The 27,389-nt window shown below is 44.2% G+C and overlaps 2 protein-coding genes across 2 annotated transcripts in view; both read left to right on the forward strand.

The window, feature by feature from the left end:
- LOC136424547 (zonadhesin-like) overlaps positions 1-27,389 on the forward strand; it is a 31,349-nt gene that overhangs the window by 1,227 nt on the left and 2,733 nt on the right. Inside the window, exons 3-29 of the mRNA XM_066413162.1 lie at positions 10,147-10,330; positions 10,926-11,053; positions 12,114-12,279; positions 12,668-12,853; positions 13,014-13,085; positions 13,259-13,315; positions 14,152-14,222; positions 14,566-14,721; positions 15,600-15,724; positions 16,047-16,205; positions 16,957-17,185; positions 17,743-17,809; positions 18,042-18,241; positions 18,821-18,956; positions 19,304-19,498; positions 19,890-20,116; positions 20,600-20,756; positions 21,131-21,257; positions 21,808-21,922; positions 22,547-22,715; positions 23,297-23,493; positions 23,989-24,133; positions 24,843-24,890; positions 24,964-25,105; positions 25,472-25,667; positions 26,441-26,663; positions 27,115-27,195. Of these exons, the coding sequence (XP_066269259.1) occupies positions 10,147-10,330; positions 10,926-11,053; positions 12,114-12,279; positions 12,668-12,853; positions 13,014-13,085; positions 13,259-13,315; positions 14,152-14,222; positions 14,566-14,721; positions 15,600-15,724; positions 16,047-16,205; positions 16,957-17,185; positions 17,743-17,809; positions 18,042-18,241; positions 18,821-18,956; positions 19,304-19,498; positions 19,890-20,116; positions 20,600-20,756; positions 21,131-21,257; positions 21,808-21,922; positions 22,547-22,715; positions 23,297-23,493; positions 23,989-24,133; positions 24,843-24,890; positions 24,964-25,105; positions 25,472-25,667; positions 26,441-26,663; positions 27,115-27,195 (3,958 nt within the window). The remainder of the gene's footprint in view (positions 1-10,146; positions 10,331-10,925; positions 11,054-12,113; positions 12,280-12,667; positions 12,854-13,013; positions 13,086-13,258; positions 13,316-14,151; positions 14,223-14,565; positions 14,722-15,599; positions 15,725-16,046; positions 16,206-16,956; positions 17,186-17,742; positions 17,810-18,041; positions 18,242-18,820; positions 18,957-19,303; positions 19,499-19,889; positions 20,117-20,599; positions 20,757-21,130; positions 21,258-21,807; positions 21,923-22,546; positions 22,716-23,296; positions 23,494-23,988; positions 24,134-24,842; positions 24,891-24,963; positions 25,106-25,471; positions 25,668-26,440; positions 26,664-27,114; positions 27,196-27,389) is intronic.
- On the forward strand, positions 12-9,934 carry LOC136424514 (zonadhesin-like). Its single transcript, XM_066413128.1, has 17 exons — positions 12-53; positions 361-544; positions 966-1,093; positions 1,920-2,085; positions 2,472-2,636; positions 3,039-3,095; positions 3,604-3,674; positions 3,980-4,135; positions 4,579-4,703; positions 5,500-5,658; positions 6,120-6,183; positions 6,817-6,981; positions 7,385-7,451; positions 8,171-8,370; positions 8,937-9,072; positions 9,517-9,737; positions 9,929-9,934. The coding sequence occupies exons 1-17, from the start codon at positions 12-14 to the stop codon at positions 9,932-9,934; spliced, it is 2,112 nt and encodes a 703-aa protein (XP_066269225.1).

The following is a 27,389-nucleotide window of genomic DNA, read 5'->3' on the forward strand; positions in this document are numbered from 1 at the left end:
TATCATTGTGGATGTGTTTGACTTGGGGCATCTCTTTGTGGACAATACTATCAGTGATTGATAACTTGCTGAAAGGCAGTCAACTTGTAATTCGACTGAGTTACGTATTTTTCCTAACGTATTTTTTACCCGGAAAGGTACTTGAATCAAGTTCATACCAGCAGATATCTGTATAGATGCAGATGCTACTCTTATTCTTATTGTTAAGAATTATTTTGGGTGAAACATCTATAAATGTCTTGGTAGGGAAAAATCAATCTAAAAATTATTGAACTGCAATATTACCTTTTCACATTCTAGTAGAAAATTTCCTTTTTTTTGTCAAAAACTTATATATATATTTTTTGTAAACTCTTTCAGGTTAAGACGTTCCTGAACAACGTTGTTGGGCACTTCAACATCGGCCCGTCGGCTACCCAGGTGGGGGTGGTGCAGTACAGCTCGACTCCGCAGCAGGAGTTCGCTCTGAACGCGCACAGCTCTCTGGCCGGGCTGCAGCAGGCCATCAGTGACATCGCTGTCATCGGCCGCGGGACGAGCACTGGTTCGGCATTTCTGCTATCACTAGCCCTTTGTCTTTTTCTTCTATCCGTTGTCTTGGAAAGTTTCCATTTTCGTCGTAATGGATCTTTTGCAGTGATTAATCATAACGACTTGTTGAAAACGTCTTTCTCAATAACACAATCTTGCTTTTGGTCACATTTTTCAGAAGAACGTCTTACGATCGCAAACTGGAAGTTTTATAAGACTTGTGTCGTGCGACCTTCAACTGTCTCGTTACGAAAAGGCTGTCTTAGATGTTATTTGGTGCCTCTGTTACAGCCTGCTTAGAAATCCTTCAACATCAAAACACTGACAGCCTACGACGATTCTGACCTTAAAAAAAATAATGGAACTGTGCGAATGTTATAAAACAGTGGTACGATCCATGAATATCAAAGAAATCTTGGTCCTTATTTTGACAGGCTCCGCGCTGACGTTTGCCCGTGACCTTGCCCTGCAACATTTTAGCGGCGCTCGGCCGGGAGTGCCCAAGATCGTGGTGGTGGTGACGGACGGAAGGTCTGGGGACGACGTCATCCTCCCCTCTCAGGTAATAACGTACCGTCCCTTACACTATCAATGTCTTTTTAAGCTGGGGACGACGTCATCATCCCCTCTCAGGTAATAACGTACTGTCCCTTACATCATCCTCCCCTCTCTCGTAACAACGCACCGTCCCTTACATGATCCTCCCCTCTCAGGTAACAACCCACCGTCCCTTACATCATCCTCCCCTCTCAGGTAACAACGCACCGTCCCTTACATTATCCTCCCCTCTCAGGTAACAACGCACCGTCCCTTACATTATCCTCCCCTCTCAGGTAACAACGCACCGTCCCTTACATCATCCTCCCCTCTCAGGCATCAACGTACCGATACCGACCCTTACGTCACCCTCCCCTCTCAGGTAACGACGTACCGACCCTTACGTCACCCTCCCCTCTCAGGTAACGACGTACCGACCCTTACATCATCCTCCCCTCTCTGGTATTGACATACCACCCCTTGATTACCATCCTATCAGCTATTTTTGAATAAAGAATTTTGAATGACCAAAGGAACAGACAAGGCTGTCATTTCACCAGCCACCGCAGCTTCATCAAGGTACCGACTCAATAAAAGACACAAAGTCTCAGCTCAAGTTAAGTTCCCAACAAATGAGACTTGAAAATACGCACGTTGAAGTCATAATATTGCACTTTAGAAGTATTTTATCTTTAGCTTACGGTTCAACAGAAATAAATAGGAACTTTGATATTTTGATTTGTGAAGATCTGTTCTTTTGTGTCTCATCTTTTATGATAAAAATGTTATTTACATCATTCAGGCCGTCACCTATTGTTTACTAACAAACAAGTTATTTATGTTTACTGTAGAATCTCCATAGCGACGGCGTGATCACGTTCGCCATCGGTGTGACGGAGATGATTAACTACCAGGAGCTGTCCGCCATCGCCGGGAGTCCGGACCGAGTCTCGACTGTCTTCGACTTCGACGCCTTGGACGATATTAAGGAGACGCTGTCGTCTCAGCTGTGCGAAGGTAGATTTCTACATTACTATATTATTGTTATATTTGTCTATCATAGCTATTTTTCAATGCAATCTAGCTGTCATGAGACCTATAAATGAAGATTTGCCCATTGCGTCTACAGTTGTTAACAACGATGTATTCTAGCGTAACATTTTACTAAGAATTTTGCAATTTCGAAAGAGCGTATATGCATCATGACTTAAGTCCACACATTTGATAAAGGCTTTTAAACTTAGACGCACGACTAGTTTGAAGCTTTGAGGAGTCCACACAGTTCAGCCTGTGCCTGCTATATCTATTATCAATAAAGAATTCTAATAGTTTGTTTCTTTTGACAGGTACTCGAAGACGATGCACTCAGCAATAACTTTATTCTTATCATGGTTTTGTTTCAGTGGAGACCACGACATTGAAACCAACAACAACTACAACCCAAACTCCTAAACCTACAACGACTACAACCCAAACACCCAAGCCAACCACAACCCCAACGCCGGCTACTCTCCCCACTCCTAAGCCGACAACTTTGAAGCCTGTAACACCACAAGAGGATGCGCCAAGTACGTCATACTTTAAACATAAGTCAGACATCCGCATACGTCACACCTCATCTACACACGTCACACACCTCGTGTACACGTATGTCATACATTCACCTACGTCATTCCTCACACACGTCATTGTAATGAATCAGCTCGTAGGATCCTACTTATACCAAATTGTTGACCTTGTTGTACTAATGTTTTCATGGAGTTCGTTATGTTATTATTATGTTGATTAAGCCATCTATTAACTTTCTGATTTACTGCCCAGAACAAGGGAGAGGAAAACGTTTCCGATATCGCAATTTTCTGATATCATAGCCGTGTAACATGTGGATATTACTCAGCCTGAACTGTTTTGGAATAGATAAAATGAGACAAAACCACACGTTGATACTTTTTTTCCATGTTTTGTTACAGTGAGCAACGACGTTGTGAACATCGGAAACGAATGTCTCGGAGACGTGTTATGCGGAGGTGGGGAGTCACTTTATTTCCTAGCTGTCATTCATTCCTATATGGTGCTTGTAATCTAACAGTAACCTATGATCTCCCTAGTATAGATATAACTTTTTTTCGAGTAGCAGAAAAAAATGAGGAACAGAAGTTAACGAATATTGATGAATTTCAAGACAAAGACTATTTTATTTGTATTCATCCTAAGCGTAAAACTGCTATCACGAAATTTCCACCTTATGTTTATAATACAAGGAGAGTGCGAGTTACCTTCTTTTATATTAATGTAGCTGTCGTGTCGGGCCGATGGAACTATCATAAAGAGCAGTTAATGATTTCATTTATGCTCATCAATAATCCATGCATGGTAGTTAAACACAAGTAACTACCAGCGGACCAGCTGTAGTGGCTTGCACAACTGTGTGGCCCAAGGGCTACTGAAATGAAAATGGGCGCCAGCCCTGTGCCCTTATCAAGACGCATGGGTCACTTGGACCATCATCAACTTTTTTTTCACACATGTGTACAGACCGGGTCACGTGTTCAGCGAGGGGAGATCCCCACTACAGAACGTTTGATGGGAAGAGGTTCAACTTCCAGGTAACTATGGGTGACCGTAGGCAATACCATGTTTGGTAGCTATGTTCTCCTTGCATGCTTGCACAATTATAACAGCTCTGGTAGAGCTGGGTAGGGTATTGTTTTTCTTACATTGACTTACCGCGTTCATCTCGGAATTAAATGTCAGTGCATCTTTTACTAGAGCTGTATAGATGGATTCTATTTTTTAAAAATCATCTATTTAGCTATATCTGATTACTATAAGAACTTCTTGTCCCAAGGCTAGCTGAAGCTTACCTGTATCTTACCTGTGCCTCACCTGTACCTCACCTGCGTGTTTCCAGGGCAACTGTAAGTACGTGCTATCCCGAGGCCAGGACTTCACGGTTTCCGCCAGGAACGCTAACAGGAGAGGGAACATGCGTGTGTCGTTTGTGGACTCCGTGGACTTTACCTTATATGGGCAGACAGTCTCCATAACCCAGGGCAAGGAGGTCTTTGTGAGTATGACTAAATTTGATTGTTGACCTTATATGGGCACTTTACCTTATATGGGCAGTTAACCTTTTATGGGCAATTTACCTTATATGGGCAGTTTACCTTATATGGGCAGTTTACCTTATATGGGCAGACAGTCTCCATAACCCAGGGCAGTGAGGTATTCGTGAGTACATTTACATTGGATTTTAGAATTTGATCTTTAGTTCTTTGCAAATATTTGAAAAAAAGTAGCACAATGTCTTTTTTCCTCATGCTTGTTGATTTTATACTGACATTCATGGTCTCATGAAAACCTACTAACAATAACATACCAAATACAAAGATAATCAATTCAGACCTTCCTGAGTTATGCTGCTCATACACATACGTACATACATACATAAAAATGTTACTTAAAATAAACTTCTCGGAAAAGATAATAACAAACAATTTATCGCCTTAGGTGAACGGACTGAAGATTACCCTTCCCTACTGTATCGGAGGTTTCGCGTCCATCTCCCAGCAGGGAAACAACATCGTCATCGACACCGTCCTGTGCATCACCGTCACGTTTGATGGAAACCACCAGTACGTGTTATCCTTCTGTTTATTTTTCAACACTGTTTCTTGTATCGTTAACTTCGCCGAGATGGTTATATTCTTTGGTTACGCCAGTTGTAGGGTCTATATGTATGTCAAGAGCGTAACTCGAGAAACATTTGATGTCTTCATGATGTTTGGTAGCTGGCTTGTGGTTGTCAGAGGAAAGGTCAAGTTCGAAAATGGTTTGCCAGGCGCTTTCCTACAGTACTACAGTACTGCAGCGTACTTTTCATGTTTGTGTGTTTTTGATAATAATAATGATAATGGTTTTTATTGGTCAGACATTACCCGCAATGGCAGCCTTACTAGCGCTGAATTGATGCAGGTTTACAGGTTTCACATTTGCTCCACATTTGCACTTTGTGGAACTGTCACCAGGGTCTAGGCGGCTGCCATTCGGCGCCACCAGGTGACTTCAATACGACCTTTCCCAACCGAAGTCAGGTACCCATTTACACCTGGGTGGAGTGAGGAAAGTCGTGTAAAGTGCCTTTCCCAAGGGCACAAGATCGGTGACATGACAGGATTCGAACCCGGGACCTCTTGGTCCTGAGCCGAAAGCTCTGCCGTTGCGCCACACGACCCCACCAATGATAACTGAAGGAATCCACTCTACGTTACTAGTCCGGACGTTTGTTTCATACATAAGGAACGTTATAGTGTACAGATATTGATATGATGCTGCACATGAAAAACGTCCATCTCAATGTAAGCCTTTATTTTTGTCCAGCACAATATCTTGGCGTTATCAGTTTTCTCTAACCCCTCTCGGTACTGACAGCGTTACAGTGGAGCTGCCTGCCCACCTTGCCGGCCATGTTGGCGGTCTCTGTGGCAACGCGAACGGTCTCCAAGGAGACGACCTGGTGAAACCTGACCTGACCCCGGCACAGAACGGCGTGGAGTTCGGTAACAGCTGGGTGGCTGAAGACGACCTCAGGTGGGTTTTTTTTTAGATCTTGGTTCTGAACAATAAAAAGAGAGGATATTTGGAGTTTCTTTTTACACAACCAGGAATCTCACCTGCTGACGTTTCGGTGTCTGTCAGATACCTTCTTCAGAGCTTCTGACTGGTGTACTACTTCTCGTCGCTATAAGAAGCCGATGTAGTTGACAGACACCGAAACGTCAGGAGGTGAGATTCCTGTTTGTGTAAAAAGAAGCTCCTAATATCCTATGTTCTACCAACATGATGAAATTATTTCTGGAAATAAAAATATAGATAACTTAATGTCACGATAATGACACCTCTACATTGAAGGCTATTTTTTACAGACTTATTCACCTTGAAGCTCAGCCAGCAGGGTACCCTGTTATTAGGGTAACGAGGCTGTGCTTATGTTGAGTGATATTTCTTATTAATTATATAGTTGTTCATATAATAAACGCTCCCTTCTCCAGCTGCCCCGCGGTTCTTGCGGACCAGCAGTTTGACATCGCCCAGGCCGACCAGGCGTTTGTGCAGGTAAACTTTTGAGAAGTCTTCGTTTGTGCTTTTGAAGACTCCCCTCCGGTCCAATATTAGTAGTTGGCACTTTAGCTGTATAACTAAATGTGGCTTTAGTTGCTGATGCCCTAGAGAGTTACATGTTTCTAACAGTAAAATAACGCAACGTTATATCACTGTCGGAGTTACATATTTGTAACACCTCTGCACGTAAAAGAACCCAACACACTTATCGAGAAGAGTAGGGGTGACCCGGTGTGCTTGGCCAAAACTGCGAGCCGTTGCAAGCAAAACCGCATTGCATGCACTACCACTAGCTACTTGAAAAAGCATCAAGCTTTGACTCAAATGAGGATGCCTTGAAACGGAACGAAAAACGTAAGATTTCCTGTAAGATTCCTTATGCTTGGGTCATATTTCGTAACCGGGACCCGGCCGGGCTGTTTTCGGAAACGAAAAACCAAAGTGTAGGTCAATAAATTTGCTCAAGCTATGCTCTTAAAAAATGTGGGTACGTTTTATGTTTTTGCTGTCTTTTATATGATAATTTTCGTTTCCAAAGACTGCCCGGCCGGGCCCCGGATTGTAAATATGACCCTAGCATAAACGAGCCTTTTTTGATGTCCAATACTTTGCCACTGCTGTGCCCAGGAGCTGGAGAGTCAGCAGTTCTGCGGGCAGATGCAGGCCTCCAGCAGCCCCTTCAGCGCCTGTTTCGCCGCGGTCGAACCTGCCGGCTTCATGGACGACTGCGTGTACGACATGGCGGCGACGGGCAGTACGGCGGACCACGCCATCATTTGTGAAAACTTCGAGGTAGCCATGTTTTAAGCTTCTACCCGCTTCCTAACTCTGTAACCAATAGAGAATGGGGTGCCAAACAGCTACTTCAGTGTACAGCCTCACAATATGCAAAATCAAGGGTTTTACTCAGAGCTTTAAACAACCTATGGAAGACAAAAATCACAAATCATCAAGACATGGCGGCGACGGGCAGCAGGGCAGACCATGCCATCATTTGTGAAAACTTCGAGGTGACTTCTACTTGACGTTCAACGTTCATATTGCAGTGCATATAGTACAAATCATTTATTTTCTATGCCTTTTTCCAGTTTTAAATTGAAATAGAACAAGGGGGTGTTCTATTCCTCTATCCCAAACATAATTCTAGTATGACATTTGGATGTGGAATTTCATATTTTCTTCTTGTTTTGTTCAGGGGTACGTCCAAGCCTGTGGAGCGGCCGGGATTCACATAGAAGGGTGGAGGGAACAGACCGGCTGTGGTGAGCACGAACACTTAGTCTAGTCACATCAAGTTTGTAAACGCTATGTAGTATTTCACACACGATTTAAATTTTCAAGTTCCTACAGCAATTTAAACTGCAGATTTTGATTAATTCCTTTCTCAATACTGGCTTAATAGAAGCGTTTTTCTATGAGTGCATGTGTGGCCAAATTTTCCTTTCCTCAAGCCCCACAGCTACTATTCGTAGTCCACCTCTGTTCATGTTGTTTGTTTGTTTGTTTGTTTGTTTCCTCCAGCCCCACAGTGCCCTCCCCACAGCCACTACTCGTACTCCACCTCTGTACATGTTTGTTTGTTTATTTGTTTGTTTGTTTGTTCCCTCCAGCCTTGCAGTGCCCTCCCCACAGCCACTACTCGTACTCCACCTCTGTACATGTTTGTTTGTTTATTTGTTTGTTTGTTTGTTCCCTCCAGCCCTGCAGTGCCCTCCCCACAGCCACTACTCGTACTCCACCCCTATCCATGTGTGTTTGTTGGTTTGTTTGTTTATTTGTTTGTTTGTTTGTTCCCTCCAGCGCTGCAGTGCCCTCCCCACAGCCACTACTCGTACTCCACCTCTGATCATGTTGTTTGTTTGTTTATTTGTTTGTTTGTTTGTTCCCTCCAGCCCTTCAGTGCCCTCCCCACAGTCACTACTCGTACTCCACCTCTGATCATGTTTGTTTATTTATTTATTTGTTTGTTTGTTCCCTCCAGCGCTGCAGTGCCCTCCCCACAGCCACTACTCGTACTCCACCTCTGCCTGCCAGGACAGCTGCCGGACCCCGACTGCCTCCTCCGCGTGCGGCCTGCCCGATGTGGAGGGCTGCGAGTGTGACCCGGGCTACATCTGGAGCGGCATGACGTGTGTAGAACCAAGGGACTGCGGATGTCTGCACGAGATGAACTATCACACGGTACGTCACAAGATGTTCTTAGTTCTTTAACTAGCAGCTCATCGGTCTCACAAAGTTCTATTGACCAAAATGTTAATCACTGTTTTGGACTATTTTTTGACTGATTTTGGGCCATCCCATTGCCCGTCGTAAAAGTAGTTGACCAAGCTACTTACGACACGTGACCGAACGAACACGTGACTCCTGTAGTGAGCCAAAGGTACCGTCTCCCAAGTCTGTGAATGTTGGTAAGCCCTGGTTTACCTTGACTGTTTCACTTGTCCCTTCCCTGCAAAAATCATACTTTACTTTATCTCTCTCTCTCTCTCTCTCTCTCTCTCTCTCTCTCTCTCTCTCTCTCTCTCTCTCTCTCTCTCTCTCTCTCTCTCTATATATATATATATATATATATATATATATATATATTTATATATATATTTATATATATATATATATATATATGCTAGTAACTGTCTGTGTCCTTGTCTGTAGAGACTGATATACAGTAGTTGTACTAGTTGTAGTTGTGCGTTAATTTGAACGAATGAATGGCTCAGGACTTGTGTTCATTTATGATTTATCATCAGCTCGGGGAGCAGTGGGGAACAGAAGACGGGCAGCAGTGCGAGTGCCAGCCGAACTTCCAGGTCAGCTGCGCCCCGATGTCCTGCCTGCCTGGGGCGGTGTGGAGTCTGCAGGATGGCGTCTACGGTTGTCACCAGGGTAGGTGCTCATTACCGTCAGGGTAGGTACAAGCTATTGTTGTACAATAATGTTATTCTGTTTAAGTTTCTCATACTAAGCAATTTGAAGATTAATTCATATCTGGGCCCCACCAAGACATACCAGATAAGCCGTTCAGGTATACTTGAATTATACCACATACGTTCCACCTTGTTTAAGGAGGATTAGCTTGTGCAGTATCCCTGTGAATCGCTAGAAGGCGCACGCATCCAAAGCAAAGAATGATAGGACCTCACGTGATGACGCCCCTATCAAACCTCCAATTATCGCGTGTACTCATACACAAACACATATCGTGCACCCGGAGACATAAATTGACCTTCTATGTGAAAGTAATCAACATGATCTAGCAGAAATTATGTAGACCATGTTTCCAGTTATTCCCTCTTAGAGAAAGCTGACACCCTTCTAATTGTGCTACAGTTCCAACATTGAAACCTACAACAACTACAACCCAGACTCCCAAGCCAACCACAACGCCGACACCAACTACAACAACGCCGACACCAACTACAACAACTCAGACACCGAAGCCGACTACAACGCCCACTCCCCCCGCCTCCATCGCGGCCTGCCAGATGCAAGCTGACATCGTGTTTGTTGTTGACGGCTCCGCCAGTGTACCGGGATACGAGTTCGAGAAGGTAAGTAGATGCTAGATGTGATTATGCCCAAATACCTACATTTGTCGACATTTCATTCGTAACATTGACATGGCGACTTTTGTAAGCTTTAATGACATGTTAAGCCGTACAGAAGTAGTTCAAGGAATTTTAGACAAGAGACTGAACGCCAACATCGTTCACTTGACCATTTTTCATTAATCTTCAAGCAGATCTAAATTAAGGTGTCAATGACCGTATCCAGCTGCCGCTGGCAAACAGAGTTTTTATAGCCACGGATGAAAACTCATTTTACCAGTTAGATACGGTCTTTGCCGCCGTTAGATCTGCCTGGAGATTAATTTCTCATATAATCACAGCCTTTCAAGCAATTTCTCCACAAAAAGTAGTCATCTCATGCTCCTTACCATCTTGTACTCGTATCTCTCAGGTGAAGACGTTCCTGAACAACGTTGTCGGACTCTTCAACATCGGCCCGTCGGCTACCCAGGTGGGGGTTGTGCAGTACAGCTCGTCTCCGCAGCAGGAGTTCGCTCTGAACGCGCACAGCTCTCTGGCCGGGCTGCAGCAGGCCATCAGTAACATCGCTGTCATCAGCCGGGGCACCAGCACAGGTACGCTACAATCTTTCTTTACTCCCTAACTGTAACCCTCCGCAGCAGGAGTTCGCTCTGAACGCACACAACTCTCTGGCTGGGCTGCAGCAGGCCATCAGTAACATCGCTGTCATCAGCCGCGGGACCAGCACTGGTATGCCATAATCTTCATTTGAATCGGATCTTTATTTTGTCTCTAATGTATTGTCCATCGTCCATTTGCTCATCCCTAACCGCAATCCATTAAAAACAACGCTCCAAAAAGCGTTTAGTGATTTTGATTGTCTACAGCTTGCGTCAGGATGAATGACATATTTCTTAGGCACGTGACCTTAGCCACACACGTGATTGGAGCAATCAGTCAAAGACGCTTCCCAGTTTACAATAACCCTATCTCTAATTTGTTGGATATTGTCTGTTGTGGTAAGACCAGTTCCAACGCAAGCAAAACAGAAGTAATAATAATAGAATAATCATTCCAAATTTTTCAGGTAAAAGTTTATAAAGGCATTGCCATTTGGAACTAGATACTTACGATCTGATGAATATTATCGTCGAAGCATTTTAGCTGTCGAAATGAATCTAAGTCATGTGTTTCCTGTTTTGTTCCCAGGCTCTGCGCTGACGTTTGCCCGTGACCTTGCCCTGACCGCTGCTAGCGGCGCCCGCCCGGGAGTGCCCAAGATCGTGGTGGTGGTGACGGACGGACGGTCCGGGGACGACGTCATCCTCCCCTCTCAGGTAATAACATACTGTCCCTTACATTATCCTCCCCTCTCAGGTAACAACGTACCGACCCTTACATCATCCTCCCCTCGCAGGTAACAACGTACTGTCCCTTACATCATCCTCCCCTCTCAGGTAACAACGTACCGACCCTTACATCACCCTCCCCTCTCACGTAACAACGCACCGTCCCTTACATCATCCTCCCCTCGCAGGTAATAACATACTGTCCCTTACATTATCCTCCCCTCGCAGGTAACAACGTACTGTCCCTTTCATTATCACCCCCTCTCACGTAACAACGCACCGTCCCTTACATCATCCTTCCCTCTCACGTAACAACGCACCGTCCCTTACATCATCCTCCCCTCTCAGGTATTAACGAACTGCCCCTTACATTATCCCCTTCTCATGTAACAAAGTGCCGTCCCTTTCATTATCAATGTCTTTTTAATCTGGGGTCAACCTGTCTCAGGTAACAATGTACCGTCCCTAACTTAACTGTTGTCAGTGGATTTGCCGATGAATATAAAATAACTTATTTGCACGATTATTACCTAAGATAAGGACTACACTATCAACGTCTTCTCTGTACTAACAAAAATGTATGAATTTTCAATATTGTGCCCTAGATATATAGACAGTCAACGATGAGTCATTCAATCCTGTATGTTTTTATCCGTGTACGAGCAATCGCTTTGCCTACGCCTAAATCGGCTGAATCGCATGATGCGAGTTCTCAATGTTAATGCCCTATCTTGTCTACAGTCTACAGTCTACATTCAATTATTCGTTTGTTCACTGGCTGACAAAATGTATTTAAAAAAAATCTAGAATCTCCATAATGACGGCGTGATCACGTTCGCTATTGGTGTGACGGAGATGATTAACTACCAGGAACTGTCCGCCATCTTCTGTTGTTCACTAACAAACAAGTTGTTTATATTTACTGTAGAATCTCCATAGCGACGGCGTGATCACGTTCGCTATCGGTGTGACGGAGATGATTAACTACCAGGAGCTGTCCGCCATCTCCTGTTGTTTATAACCAACAAGTTGTTTATGTTTACTGTAGAATCTCCATAACGACGGCGTGATCACGTTCGCTATCGGTGTGACGGAGATGATTAACTACCAGGAGCTGTCCGCCATCGCCGGGAGTCCGGACCGAGTCTCAACTGTCTTCGACTTCGACGCCTTGGACGATATCAAGGAGACGCTGTCGTCTCAGCTGTGCGAAGGTAAACTTATATTTTTAGTCAGTCAATCAATTTATCAATATCTCCACTCTTTTCGACTTTGACACCTCGGACGATTTTAAAAAGAAGATGTCGTCAAAACTTTGCGAAGTTATATGTGAAAATCTCTTGCATTGTCTAAGCACAAAATGCAAATCTGTTCAGCTAAAGATTTATTTTTACCCCCATCTAAAAGCCTTCATCCGTTGCATAAACATGATAATCCAAATTCGCCAATCGTCTGAGACACATACATGTATAATAAGATTCATTTTAAGGAACCCTACTCGTATTTACCTATGGACTTTCCAATGAAGCTATTCGCTTTTAGAGAGACTACTAGTACTAGAGAGTACTCTATTATATGGTTACATCTCTCTTTTACTTTCAGTTGAAACTACGACTTTGAAACCAACCACAACTACAACCCAAACACCAAAGCCTACAACCACTACAACACAAACGCCCAAGCCGACAACAACTACAACCCAAACGCCCAAACCGACTACAACCCCAACCCCAACAACTACAACCCAGACGCCCAAGCCGACCACTACACCAACGCCTTCTTCCCAAGGTAGGCAACCAAAGTAGAATTCTAGACAATATCGCGCCTGATTTTGTTTGCTCGATTTGGTCTGTTTTTGCATAACTGATGAGTTGACTTAAGGCGTAACACACCTCAACGATGAAAACGTGTTTATGGTTGATGAACTGTTGCCTTTGGATCTCCCCAGCGCCGACTCTTCCCACTCTGAAGCCGACTACAACAACAGCCAAACCAGTAACACAGGCTCCAGTCGCACCCAGTATGTTTTATTTTATATCTTACATGTTGAATTGTACACATCATAATATACGGAAATATCGATGACCATTTGCCATTGCCATTGATGTGGCATAGAATCACAATCGTTTTCAATAACAGGCAGTGTATGTTAAGTGCTTCTTTTAAAAAAAAAATTCCCATATTGTTACACAGTGAACGACGACGTTGTGAACATTGGGAATGAGTGTCTCGGAGACGTACTATGTGGAGGTGGGTGCTTATCTTCTTTTAGATTGATTCACTTGAATTTTTCCCTACATAGTCTTGTGCGTTTACATGTAACAGCCTCCAGTTTGATTTTGGAATTCCGATGTAATTTGGGACTAGCTCCTACATTTCAGCAATCTTAAACATAGTTGGCTTAATATCTCATCGGGTAGGTAAAATGAAGTTAAGAATACGTAGCAGCCATTAATGACGCTTTGGGGATTAGCCCAATTCTTCAGAATTCTGAGAAATTCTTCAGAATTCTGAGAAATGGAGCCAGAATTAGGAACTGGGGGCAAAATGCTGAAGAATTTTAGAAACAGCAGGCAAACTTTTTCAAAATTCTGTGAATTGAAGTCAGAATTCTGCAGAATCATACCTCCCAACACCTAAACCTTCCAAATTGGTGTTTTCGTCCTTCAACTTGGTTTTTGTTTTCTTTCTGCACAACCTGCATATATAGAAATTCTACAGTATTCTGACTCCAGTTCTCAGAATTCTGACTCCAGTTCCCAGAATTCTGGATTGGATCCAGTCCCAGAAACCTTCAGAATGGGTCCAATCCCCAAGGGGTCATCAATGGCTGCTACTAATTCTTACTTCATTTTTATCTACCAGTGTGATGTTAAGCTATTTAAGTTTATGATAGCTGAAATGTGGAAGGTAGTTTCAATTTAAACTAGATTCCCAAATTAACTGGATGCTATTATGTAAAAAAATCTAGATGAAACTCTAAGTTGAAATTTTAGGAAACCGTCTACCGGACTTGTTATTTTTGCACATATAATTGGCATCTTTTCTAAATCCATGTCGACTCGGTTTTTTAAACTTGTTTTTAGACAGAGTCACGTGCTCTGCGAGAGGAGACCCTCACTACCGAACTTTCGATGGAAAGAGGTTCAATTTCCAGGTATTTGGTGATTGAGTTGTTCTTGAATGATATTATTTGTAATAACTATTAACAGTTATGTATTATTGTTTTAGTTATGTGTAAATTACTTTAAAAGTAGTATTCAAAACGTCTTTCAAATAATCATGGGAAAGTTGCAAATGTAATCGTTTGCACAACTGCACACTGCCTGTGTCACAACAAGCACGTTTGTACCCTAACCTGTACATACGGACTATCAACAAGAGATGTCGCTAACGTTAGAGGTTTACCTTGATCTCATGATTACCTGTGTGTTTTCAGGGTAATTGTAAGTATGGCCTGTACCTTACCTGCACACTTACCAGTATGTATGTGTTTCCAGGGCAACTGTAAGTACGTGCTGTCCCGAGGCCAGGACTTCACGGTTTCCGCCAGGAACGCCAACAGGAGAGGGAACATGCGGGTGTCGTTTGTGGATTCCGTGGACTTTACCTTATATGGGCAGACAGTCTCGATAACTCAGGGCAAGGAGGTCTTCGTGAGTATGACCAAATTTGATTGTTTACCTTATATGGGCAATTGACCTTATATGGGCAGTTTACTTTATATGGTAGTTTACCTTATATGGGCAGTTTACCATATATGGACAGTTTACCTTATATGGACGGACGGTCTCCATAACTAAGGGCAAGGACGTTTTCGTGAGTATGCCTTTTTCAACTACATTCGTATGAAGGTTCATCCATGGTGAAAATCAACATTTAAACAAATTTACACGCTATTTCCGCACACAAAATAAGGCGCTTACCAACAAGCTTTCGAACAGTCCTCTGGTGCTTCTAAAACTGGATTTAAAATGGAAGTCTGACTTAAACGACGGGACAAATTTAATTTACTTTATCTTGAGGAACAAACTATCAATTTGCAGGTGATGCAGTTAAGTTTCTGAATATTCTGTCAGACAGAATATAGTCTAATATAATATATATATATATATATATATATATGGTTGCTTGGTTTCCTTAAAGTAGTTGGATATCTTTGTGGATTCTTAAACCCAGAGGGAGATAGCTGAAAGATTTATGACACATCGACAAAAAAAATCATTTCGGTCGTGTAGCTGATAATGTTTAAAAATAGGATTTAACCCTTTTGGCTGTGTAGCTCCCTACTCATATGTCCGGGCAAAAAACGGGGCATACGATAAAACGTTCACAACCTTCTCCATCAACCTCTGCTTGGAGAGTATAGCTCCCGACCCTTTTGGCTTTGTAGCTCCCGAACCTTGGGGCTGTGTAGCTCATGGCCCTTTTGACTGTGTCACTGACAATGCTTTAGGCTTTCTACTGACAACCATTTGGCTATGTAGCTGATACTTACAGCAATGAAACCCGTTTTTCTCCCTACCCATCACAGCTGAACGGACTGAAGATTACCCTGCCCTACTGTCTCGGAGGTTTCGCGTCCATCACCCAGCAGGGAAACAACATCGTCATCGACACCGTCCTGTGCATCACCGTCACGTTTAACGGCAACCATCAGTACGTGTTGTGTTTTTTATGAACTGGTGGTCATGCCATAGTGTTTTTTTTTTGGTTTAAATTTGGACAAAAAGGGCTCTAAAACAGTATCTATTCATTTTCTTTTCTTATTTGTTGGTTTCGACGCGTACACCACATTGGTCTCTTTCTCGTTTCAACTGCTACGAAATAAAAACAAATAATTGACAAGTATAGAAAAACTGCTAAGGGTTTCTATGGTATTTTGATTAATAGCAGGAAGTCATGAAACACGTACCGCGATTGTCGGGCACAAAGAAGAAGAAAATGTATTTAGATGTTTTCTCAACCTTGATGTTTATAGTGTTACAGTGGAGCTGCCTGCCCACCTTGCCGGCCATGTTGGCGGTCTCTGTGGCAACGCGAACGGTCTCCAAGGAGACGACCTGGTGAAACCTGACCTGACCCCGGCACAGAACGGCGTGGAGTTCGGTAACAGCTGGGTGGCGGAGGACGAACCAGGGTTTGTGATCTGGTTTTCTTTTGACGTTTTATTATTTGTGACCAAAATAATGTTCGATTTCAAAAGCTATAAACCTATGTTAGATAAACGTTATTCCCCCTGTCTTTCCTTCCCTTTCTAAAGCAATACTTGGTTAGGAAATTGATAACTTGACAATGTCAAGAGATGCTGCTGACCAGAATCTAGTTAAGATGTGATCAATCTAATAACTCGGTTGCTCTGCAGTGCTGTAGCACTAGCAGTTTGATATCGCCTAGGGTGACAAAGCTTCAAAAATGCAGAATCTGAATCTCTTGTGATTAGTGTATCTCATTTCTCTTCATTAATATGTTATTGCAAGGAGGTTAATTTTAACCTCCTTGGTTATTGCTGATCATCATCTCATCGTGAAGATTTTACGGATGTTCATGGCCCTTACCCTTCGACCCTTCCTATAACTCCTCCAAAGCTCCGGGTGAGCCTTCCAGTGCACTGCTACAAACCTCACACAGTTGATGGATGTACGTAGTCGATGCTTCAGAGCCCGTAGGCGAACATTGCTAATCATCACTTCCTTACTCTTCCAGGAATGTCCGACAAAGCTTAACCATTAACCAATGAAATACCTACCTCCCTCCTCCAGTTGCCCTGCGGTCCAGGCCTACCAACAGTGTGACATCGCGAAGGCTGCCCAGGCGTTTGGACAGTAGAGTGCGGAATAACAGAACCAATGTCTAATGTGACTAATGTATCTCCTTTCTCATGTTTACAGTTGTCCTGCGGTTCAGGCTTCCCAGCAGTTTGACATCGCTGAGGCCGACCAGGCGTTTGTGCAGGAGCTAGAGAGTCAGCAGTTCTGCGGACAGATGCAGGCCTCCAGCAGCCCGTTCAGCGCCTGTTTCGCCGCGGTTGAACCGGCTGGCTTTGTGGACGACTGCGTGTACGACATGGCTGCGACGGGCAGCACGGCAGACCACGGCATGATGTGCGAGGACTTCGAGGTATTCATTTTTTAATATGATAATAATAATAAATGGTTTATTGGTCCGAAATTACCCATGCAATGGCAGCCAATGCTGAATTGCTGCAGGGTTTACAATCACATAATACACAATAATACAGAAGATATTTGCACACTTTTAAATTTTGGTTCCGGATTAGCACTGGGCAACATCCCTTTGCTGGCATGGGGTCACATACCCAGGAAGTGGTAGAGCGTGGTTATTGGTGGTTCCTCAGGTGTTACGTGACCTCCCTCTTAAACTTGGCCAAGTCTGATATTTGAGTAGTTGAGTATGGTAGAGAGCTCCAGTCTAGGAAGTTCTTGGGAAGTTTGAGTATCTATAAAAGTCCGTTGGAGCTGATTTGTTTCATGTCACAATGTTATAGTGGAACTGTACAGCCTCACAGTTTGTAAATCCAAACGTTTGAACTTCAAACAACGTAAAGAAGACAACACAATTACAAACCATTGAGATAATTGAGTGAATGGGAGGTTGACAGATAGTTTTTACATGATTTTCTTTCTTATTGAGTATATTCTGCCTCTGTTGTTAAGGATTACGCCCAAGCCTGCGCAGCAGCAGGGATTCACCTGGATGGGTGGAGGGAGCAGACGGGCTGTGGTGAGAACATCGTCTTACTGTTTGTTACGATCTTCTCGAAATATCAATTATGATGTATGATTTTGACGATGAAGCTCCGGTGTCGTCTATCATACAAGTCGTTCATAGAGCTACGTAGAAGACTCATTAGCGCAAGGAGGTTTGATTAGCGTTAGACTTAGCGTTAGGCTTTTTATTGGCAGATCCTTCCTACGTATACTGAAAACAGTTGCATTTCCCTCCATTGTTTTAGCCCTACAGTGCCCTCCCCACAGCCACTACTCGTACTCCACCTCTGCCTGCCAGGACAGCTGCCGGACCCCGACTGCCTCCTCCGCGTGCGGCCTGCCCGATGTGGAGGGCTGCGAGTGTGACCCGGGCTACATCTGGAGCGGCATGACGTGTGTAGAGCCCAAGGACTGCGGATGTCTATTTGAAGGAAACTACCACACGGTACATTATATGCATCTTTTCCGTTTTTGTGATATTTTTAGTTCACTTCTCCCTGAGAATGACATGAACTGAACTGTACCCTGGTATCCAAACCAATCATTGTATTTTGATAGCTCACGAGTCTCCTCTCCGCAAATCTATGTCTATTGTCGGAGAGGAGACTCGGGAGCTATCATAATATAATGATAGGTTTGGATACCAGGGTACAGAAAACTTCAAATACATCCTCTGGGAGGTAAGTCCACAAGTATCTCTGCAAGTCCATGCATAGCTCAACTTGGATATGAGGCTCATAAAACTCGTTACATTGCCTTTGATGCTTGCTATGATAATATCAAAAACTGCGTTTGCTCTAGAAGATGAAGAGTTTGGTCTTGTACAAAGGATCCCTGGAGATCCTGGAAGGTAATAACTCGGCATCATTCGTAAAACTTCTCAACAGAAGCCCTTATTACAGATGGTTTCCTGTATATCTTGTTGTAAAGATGGCAGGGAAACATCTTAAAGACATGGCACGACACGACACTTCAGTGTTCTTTCAATTAAACCTTAAGTGTTCCTTTGCGTATCTATCATCAGCTCGGGGAACAGTGGGGAACAGAAGACGGGCAGCAGTGCGAGTGTCTCCCGAACTTCCAGGTCAGCTGCGCCCCGATGTCCTGTCTACCTGGCGCAGTCTGGATTCTCCAGGATGGCGTCTACGGATGTCACCAGGGTAGGTACACGTTTTTTCCAGACAGGAGCTAACGGTGTATTTGCTAGAAATCCATATACATGTATGTTAAATGAGCTGACTCTGTAAATCTTGCTTCGTCAATCCTGTTCATGACAACCAACCTAAAGTGACTGGAGAAATATTTTGGAATGCAAATTGTGCAAAAAGGAGTTTGAGACTAGCCGCTCTTGTATCATTTTGTACACAAGAATCATATGAATGAAATATGTTGACGGAGAGGGCTTTTGGTCCAAAATCTTAATTGCATGTTCTAAGAAGTTAAAAGGATTTGAGTTTGAAACAAAATAATACTTTGTAAATGATGACACATTTTGCTATTGTTTTAGTTCCAACATTGAAACCTACCACAACTACGACCCAAACCCCCAAGCCGACCACGAAACCGACCACCACGCCGACTCCCAGACCAATAACGACCACGGCGCAAACCCCCAAGCCGACCACGTCACCACGGCCTGATGACGAGCCGCAGACTTTTGACATCGAGGATAACTGCATCGGACACGTGACCTGTCCTGCTAGTAAGGCCTTCTACTTTACGTACATTCGTACTTTATAGTCTAGCGTCAGATATTCCAAATCATTACCCTTTCCTTTTTTAATACTTATATTATATTATATCATGATATTTCTGGATAATTGTGATTTTGAATAGAGATATATTACATGAAAGTTTAGACAGAGTTGTGTACAGCAAACCGACATAGGAGACTTAGTACGCAAATGTGTTGTAATAGATGAAGCTAAGATTACTACATGTCCAATCGATCGAAGGGACTTCCAGAAAGTAATCACAATGGCTTTGTAACACAAAAATGTAAACCATTTACAATTTTTAGCTTTTCTTCCACGCTCTTTACTGTATTGTGTCAATTTGCTTGGCACTAACATGCTATTCATCTATATCTAAAGCTGTGGCGATGTGCACGGCCTTTGGTGACCCCCACTACCAGACCTTCGACGGCAAGGGCTACTTCTTCCAGGGGGCCTGCAAGTACACGTTAGTCAGGCACCAGAACTTCAAAGTGGCCGGGAAAAACGGGCATCGCATGGGGGATACCAGGGTCAGCTTCGTGGACGCAGTGGAGTTCACATTGTACGGCCACTCCATCTGGCTTCTCAAGAACCGCGAAGTCATGGTGAGGGCGATGGCTTGGGGCAGCGGTTTGTGATCGGGTTATGGTACGGTTTAGGGTTAGGGAAGGGTATGGGTTAGCATTAGGGTATGGGGTAGGGTTTGAGTTAGGGTTAGGGTACAGGGTAGGGTATGAGTTAGGGTTAGAACATTTTAATTGTAGATGTTATTCAAAATTGTCTACAACGTCTTAGAATGCTTCAATGCTGTCCAGGTAGCAACGTTCGTTACTGGTTTTATGTACCTGTAGAAGGTTGTCTGAAATGTGTCGACGAAAACGACTAATAGGTATGGGATGAATGTTATCAATTGAAAAAATGAATTTCCAAGAACACTTTTTGATTAAACGTTTTCACCTAGTGTTAATGGAACTTGGTCCGTGCAAAAATGTGTCTGATGGTGATTACCATATTAAGAACACGTATGTATGCGGTCCCACCAAACCTTGGTCAGTGACACTAGGTTTAAAAAAAAAAACTATCCACAGGTTGACGGTGTGCGCCGCACCCTTCCCGTGTGTCTGAACAGTCAGGCGACCATCCGTCTGAGCGGAGACATGGTCCTGGTGGAGACCGACATGTGCGTCACCGTCAAGTACGACGGGGATCACCGCGTGGAGGTAGAAGTGCCGCTGGACTACGCTGGTAGGTTATGAAATATTTCATAGAATCTGTAGGCTTTGAGTTCGAGTCCCTAGCAGGCCCTAGCCTTGTGTACTTGGAAATTCACTTAACACCTTTTTACTCACCGGACTCCGGTAAAAATGAGTACCTCTCTTTGGTTAGGGAATCCCTCGAACAGAATGTTGAATAGAGGTCCTGTTTGAGGAAAGCCACACATCGAGCACGTTAAAAACCCACCACACTTACCAAAAAGAGTAGGGGTCCTTACCGGTTTGAGTTGTTAAAACCTTTCAGTCACCTTACAGTGTTGTCTCTGCGTTCAGTATGTATACGGAAATCTATTGTAGTTTGCAGCCATACAAGGTTCGTCTAAAGTCTGTATCTTACACTTCCAGGCCAGGTTGACGGTCTGTGCGGGAACTTTAACGGTAACCCTGACGACGAGCTGCTGAGGCCGGACCAAAGTCTGGCTCTGAACGAGGTGGACATGGGCAACAGCTGGCTCGCTCCGGACGACGCGGCGTGAGTACAGCATGTTTAGATATATTCATAATTATTAACAAAGTCTTTGTACATAACCGATGTTTTGCTTCCGCCTACGTTTCGGTGGACAGTCTGCCGTCTTAATCAGGGCAATGGTGACTGGTTCTACACTACAGCTAGGTGTGAACCAGGTAGACTGACCAACCGAAACTTTTTTCACGTAATATCGATATGTGAAATGTGTTCGTTCATGTGGAATACTCTTTGGCCATATAATTGCTGGTGTGTTACGCCTAATGGCGGTTATACCGGCTATATTGATACAGATACAGATACAGAATTTCCTGTGTCTATGATCTGTGCTAAGGTTTTCGCTTTGCTTTCGCGGACGAAGAAAAGATCCAGAGGGATAGAGATAGAAAGACACAGTCGACCACGTCAAACACTAAGAGTAGGACAAAGCTGAGCATATTCACATGCAAACTTGCAGCACAACTTACATGTTTCAGCATCCATGATCATAGTGGACAATAGTTGCGTCATAGCCACGTGTGTGCAAACACCATATTTGGTCTGTGATCCCTCTCAGTTGCCAGGCAACCGATGATCAGTTTGACATCAGCACGGTGGACCAGGCGTTCATGGGGGAGATTGAGAGCGCCACCAACTGTGGGCAGATCACGGACATCAACGGGGCCTTCCAGGTAGGAAAACATATTGTCTAACCTCAAACAAGAACAGCAAGAACAGTCGCAATCTAACAGAAGGTGAACTTATAATAACCTTAACATCAACTGTGAAGAGATCACCGATATCAACGGGGCCTTCCAGGTAGGAAAACGCTGTGTGTCACTTCGAACAAAAAAGAACAGTTGGAACCTAATGGGAGACAAAATTGTTGGGGCATTAACTATATCAGTAGACAGAGCACTGGTTTTCCAGGTCAGTAAATATTATTCAGTCTTGAGCACGAAGGCTCAATTTTACCGACAAGATTAGTCATAATTAGCTCGTTCTGTATGTAGATGACAGACACAACTGGAGTCTTCAAGTATGTCAAATAATGTTTTTATCTGACGAAGAAGAAAACTTTCAGAATTGTTGGCGTAACATTTCTAGTTAAGACAATTGATGCTAGATGTATGATAAAAGTGATGGAAGAAAACATGAACAAATGTCACTTGTTTTTGTTCAACATTGAGAGAAACCGCACGCTCGCTTTAATTTTGGTTAATTACAGCAATAATAACCCCCTAACCGTTAACAGACGGCTAGAAGATAGAAGTGACTGTATCTAATCATAATTTTGTTCATCTCCTTTCCAACAGCCATGCCTTGACTATGTGAACCCGGCGAACTACTTTGACGCATGCGTGTATGACATGGCAGCCGAGAACGGGGAACACGAGATGCTCTGCAACGCCATGGAGGCATACGCCGACGCATGCGCAGCTGCCGGTGTCGTCATCGTCGGCTGGAGAGACGAGACCATGTGCGGTAAGTCAGACGTCATCTTTAAGATATCCGATGGTTTGTCCAAAGTAACGTTAGTCGTAAACAGTTATTATCAATCTAAGATAAGACAGATAAGTAGTAAAATGCGGCTACGCTACGACTCGGATAGGTATATAAAAGAGCCTATATGTACATGTTTATTCAATATTTTTAAAATTTCTATTGGTTTGTTCATTATCACTATCGGTCGGTAGCAACTCTTTTACCAACTGTAATTTTTGCCCAGTTCATTTTGTTACCGGTACTTTGAGTGATCTATTCTGGTGTGAGTTGGTCATTGGAGTCAGTTGGGGGCAGTTGGTTCGGGGCGTTAACGAATATTGATATTCTACTGCAATTGATTCCCAGTGGACAACCATGTTCTAACGTAAATTATGTCTCTCCCTTAGCCGTTAACTGCCCACCCAACAGCCACTACTCCCTGGTAACGGCCTGCCCAGCTACCTGTGCTAACCCTCTTGCGCCCATGTGGTGCCAGCGGACCACAATGTATCAAGCACATTATACAGGATTATAATGTTCTTGCATGTACTAATAATGTACCATTCTGTGTCTCCCCTTAGCCGTGAACTGCCCACCCAACAGCCACTATTCCCTGGTAACAGCCTGCCCAGCGACTTGTGCTAACCCTCTTGCGCCCATGCGGTGCCAGCGGACCACCCTGCCTGGCTGCCAGTGCGACGAGGGTTACCTGCTGAGCGGCTCCCGGTGCGTGCGAGCAGAGGAGTGCGGCTGTCTGCAGGGAGACCAGTACTACGCTGTACGTGGATCTTGTTTACTTATTATCTACGCTTACCCCATACTTTTCGGATGTTTGAAGTCAAAACGCGTGAGCAGGAAGTGAGTGAGTGATTTAGTGAGTTAATGAGGGAGTGAGTGAGTCAGGGAGCCAACGAGGGGTAAATTCTGCCATCTTTGATTGCGTTGTTTTTATCGCAGCTTGGTAGGAGTGGAGCGTCTGGCCAACGTAAATTGGGTGTCTATTCTCTTTATATTATTAACTTAATCTGTGTTTGTGTGTGTGTGGTGTGTGTGTGTGTGTGTGTGTGTGTGTGTGTGTGTGTGTGTGTGTGTGTGTGTGTGTGTGTGTGTGTGTGCGTGATGGGTGATGGGTGAAGTGTGCCACCTCTGATTGCCCTGTTTCCATCACAGCTTGGAGAGGGATGGGGAGTAGAGAGTACCGGGCAGCTGTACGTGTGTCTGTCCGTGTTTCTGTCTGTCCGTCTTACCCCTGATAGTTTTGTTCCTCTTACAGCTCGGAGAGGAATGGGGAGTTGAGGGTACGGGCCAGCTGTGTGTGTGCCTGCCAGGAGGATCCATCCAGTGCGTGGCCGGGATCCCGTCATGTGACGTCGGCGATCAGTGGTCCTTGCAGGACGGCATTCTGGGATGTCATCCACGTTAGTATAGGCGAAAGTCATGCCTACTTTTTAAAAAAATCAACATTCAGAGGACATACTGTAACCTGTATCTTTGTTTCATCTTCTTACTCTTTCGTCCTCCCTTAAGGTCTCAATGAAAATCGGGTTCAGACAGATTTGAGTTTCTTGTTGATAAACAAAGTTTAAAAAAAAATCAATGAAGGGGTTTCTTCAAAAACCTTTTCTTTCATGGTGCAACTGACATTCAAATATTATACAACTCACTGTGACCCGATATAAGCGGACCAAGATGTCACAATTACATAGCATATGATCTGTCATTTTCCCCAAATGTACACACCCTGTGACATGAAGGTGGATGATGTTTTTGTGAATTCTTCCTTTGTGAGAATAGCTAGTCGTCCGTGCCTACCCGTTTCTGTACTGTTTATTTATTGTCAAAAGTCACGGTACACTACATTGACTCTCGGTGCAGTATAGCTGATGTTTGAGAGTGAACGGTTAGGGACAGACAAATACATACACATACTGTTAGCGGTAAAATTGATGATAACATGACATGATTGGCGTTATTTCTCCCCAGTGACCCCCCTTTGTGACATGGAGGCTGATGTGGTGTTTGTGGTAGAGAGTTTTTTTCTCTGTGAGAGTAACTAACTTGCGGTTGATGTATACGCGTGTCTGTATAGTATTGGTACCGTTTCTGATATTGTTTATTTCTCCCTAGTGACGACCCCGTGTGACATGAAGGTGGATGTAGTGTTTGTTGTGGAAAGTTGCTCTTAGTGAGAATAACTACTATAAGTAGCGTTACCAGGTCTAATAATATAATGTTTATTTCTCCCCAGTGACTACCCCGTGTGACATGAAGGCTGACGTGGTGTTTGTAGTGGAAAGTTCCTCCAGTGTTCCACAAGCGGAGTTTGACAAGGTTCGCTCCTTCCTCAAACACGTCGTGGAGAAGGTCACCATCGGAGCAGACGCTACACAGTAAGGTTTTATTTAAAGTTTATTTTTAAAGTAGTCGCTTTCTGAAGCTTGATGCTAACATTTCCTAGCCAAAAGACCAACATGTGTCAATACTCATCGCGATTGACAGCATTTGTTTGTATAGTTTGTGGTGGCTTGTCAATATTGTCATTTAAAATCTTTTTAAATGCAATAGCTGTATTTTGTAAGCAAGTCGTCCATATTTAGCTTGATCGCGATCAGTACTATCAATATCTTTCAAAAAGGCCGACACATGTATGTGCTCCATTAAATAGACGGAGAGAAAATTTGATTTTTCAGATGTTGAATATCTCAACGTTGTGAAAAAAGAACAGACCATAACAAAACTACCATATTTACGTCCAGGATCGCCGTGGTGAGCTACGGCAGCTACCCGGCCCTGCAGTTCTACCTGAACGAGCACGACAACCTGTTCGAACTGAAGACCGGCATCAACAACCTGCGGCACATCGGGCTCGGCACGGCCACCGGCACCGCGCTCGGCTTCGTCGCGGACGGCGTCCTCAGTGAGGCCCACGGCGCACGCCCAGGTGTGCCTAAGGTAAGGTCTTCTGCCTATTTAACTGTACTAACCCTAACCTATCATCAACACCCTGCGGCACATCGGGCTGGGCACGGCCACCGGCGCCGCGCTAGGCTTCGTCGCGGACGGCGTCCTTAGCGAGGCCCACGGCGCACGCCCAGATGTGCCTAAGGTAAGGTCTTCTGCCTATTTAACTGTACTAACCCTAACCTATCATCAACACCCTGCGGCACATCGGGCTGGGCACGCACGGCCACCGGCACCGCGCTCGGCTTCGTCGCGGACGGCGTCCTTAGCGAGGCCCACGGCGCACGGCCAGGTGTGCCTAAGGTGAGCTATTTTGCTTATTTGTTTACTGTACTAACCCTTACATTAACACCCTGTGGCATATCGGGCTGGGCACGGCTACCGGCGCCATGCTAGGCTTCGTCATGGATGTCACGCTCAGCGAAGCCCAAGGCGCACGACCGGCTGTGCCTAAGATAATTGGTTTTGCTTGTTTGACTACTAATTTCTACACTTGAAATCGTGATTTTAAATTACTTAACATCCCAAGGTATTCACCACAAAGACCTAAATCTTTCAGAGTTACTTTGAGGTAGTATTCTATCATGGTGTCTCATGTTCATGGCTTTATCACGGTCTCTCCAAGGACGTGCCGCATTGGTAGTTATCAATTTATAATTTCGAATACCCATGTAAATATTTGTCATCACTGTGCTTTTTCCAATGCTCCCGTCTTATCCATAGTCAACTAAAAGGTATGATATTTTTGTTTGACCTCTTCGCAGATTGTAGTCGTCATCACAGCCTCTGCGTCCGAGGACAACGCGGCCCTAGCGGCGCAGACTCTGCATAGCCGCGGGGTCACAGTTCACGCCATCGGGGTGGGTAGCGGCATCAGCCCGGCCGAGCTCCAGCAGGTCGCCAGCAGCCCCGCCTACGCCTCGACTGTCATCGACTTCTCAGCACTGGGATCTCTTAAGGAGGTGCTGCCGGAGGCACTGTGTCAGAGTACGTAGGATATGTTTAAACTTCAGAATGCCGTTCGGTTCCAAATATGCATCGGTTACGGCGTTAGGCAACGAAAAGAACGTTGAAGTAAGGTATATGTATTGGCTGCCCCTTTGAGATCATCATCATATCTTGCCGCTCCACGGCTGTAGTCACTGACGGGCAGTCTGGTTGGCCTCACGTAGATCGTCGTCAGTGCATAATATGTTGGCAGTATCTTGAGCTATGGACCATTTATATTCATATATCTAATCATACCGCTCCAGTCATACCGCTCTTTCCATAGGACTGTGCCTGTGTCTGTATATGTTGCGTCTAACAAGACAGATGCAAGTTTGCATGCGTGCAGAGATAGATAGATGGATAGTTGAATGACAAATACGCCTTTAATGTATTGATCATGGTTGCCCGTAGCTAGTTGATAGTTCTCTGCCATTGTACTCTCCTACAGATGCTGCTGACGTCATCAACAGCTGGCTTACGTCAACCACCTCCAAACCAACCACGAAACCGACCACCACATCCAGGCCAGGTAGATAAAAAACGACGTTGAATTATCTGTACCCTAGTCCAAATTACTAGCAGTACGACTTGGTAGATAAGCTGCATACCTGGTGGCGCTGTGGCAAGATGAGGCCGGTTTTACGTCAATAACTGTACCATTTATAATATGCAAGGTTACGATTTAATATACAGTTGATACAAAATGCATGGTAGGATTTGATG

This window comes from Branchiostoma lanceolatum, chromosome 18 (genome assembly GCF_035083965.1).
Source record: "Branchiostoma lanceolatum isolate klBraLanc5 chromosome 18, klBraLanc5.hap2, whole genome shotgun sequence".
Classification (NCBI taxonomy): Eukaryota; Metazoa; Chordata; class Leptocardii; order Amphioxiformes; family Branchiostomatidae; genus Branchiostoma; species Branchiostoma lanceolatum.

Coding starts and splice junctions, on each gene's coding strand:
- LOC136424514 (XM_066413128.1), top strand. CDS start 12: ATGTGTTTGACTTGGGGCATCTCTTTGTGGACAATACTATCA. Junction 1,094..1,919: donor ACGTCATCCTCCCCTCTCAG/GTAATAACGTAC, acceptor TGTTTACTGTAG/AATCTCCATAGCGACGGCGT. Junction 4,704..5,499: donor ACGTTTGATGGAAACCACCA/GTACGTGTTATC, acceptor CGGTACTGACAG/CGTTACAGTGGAGCTGCCTG.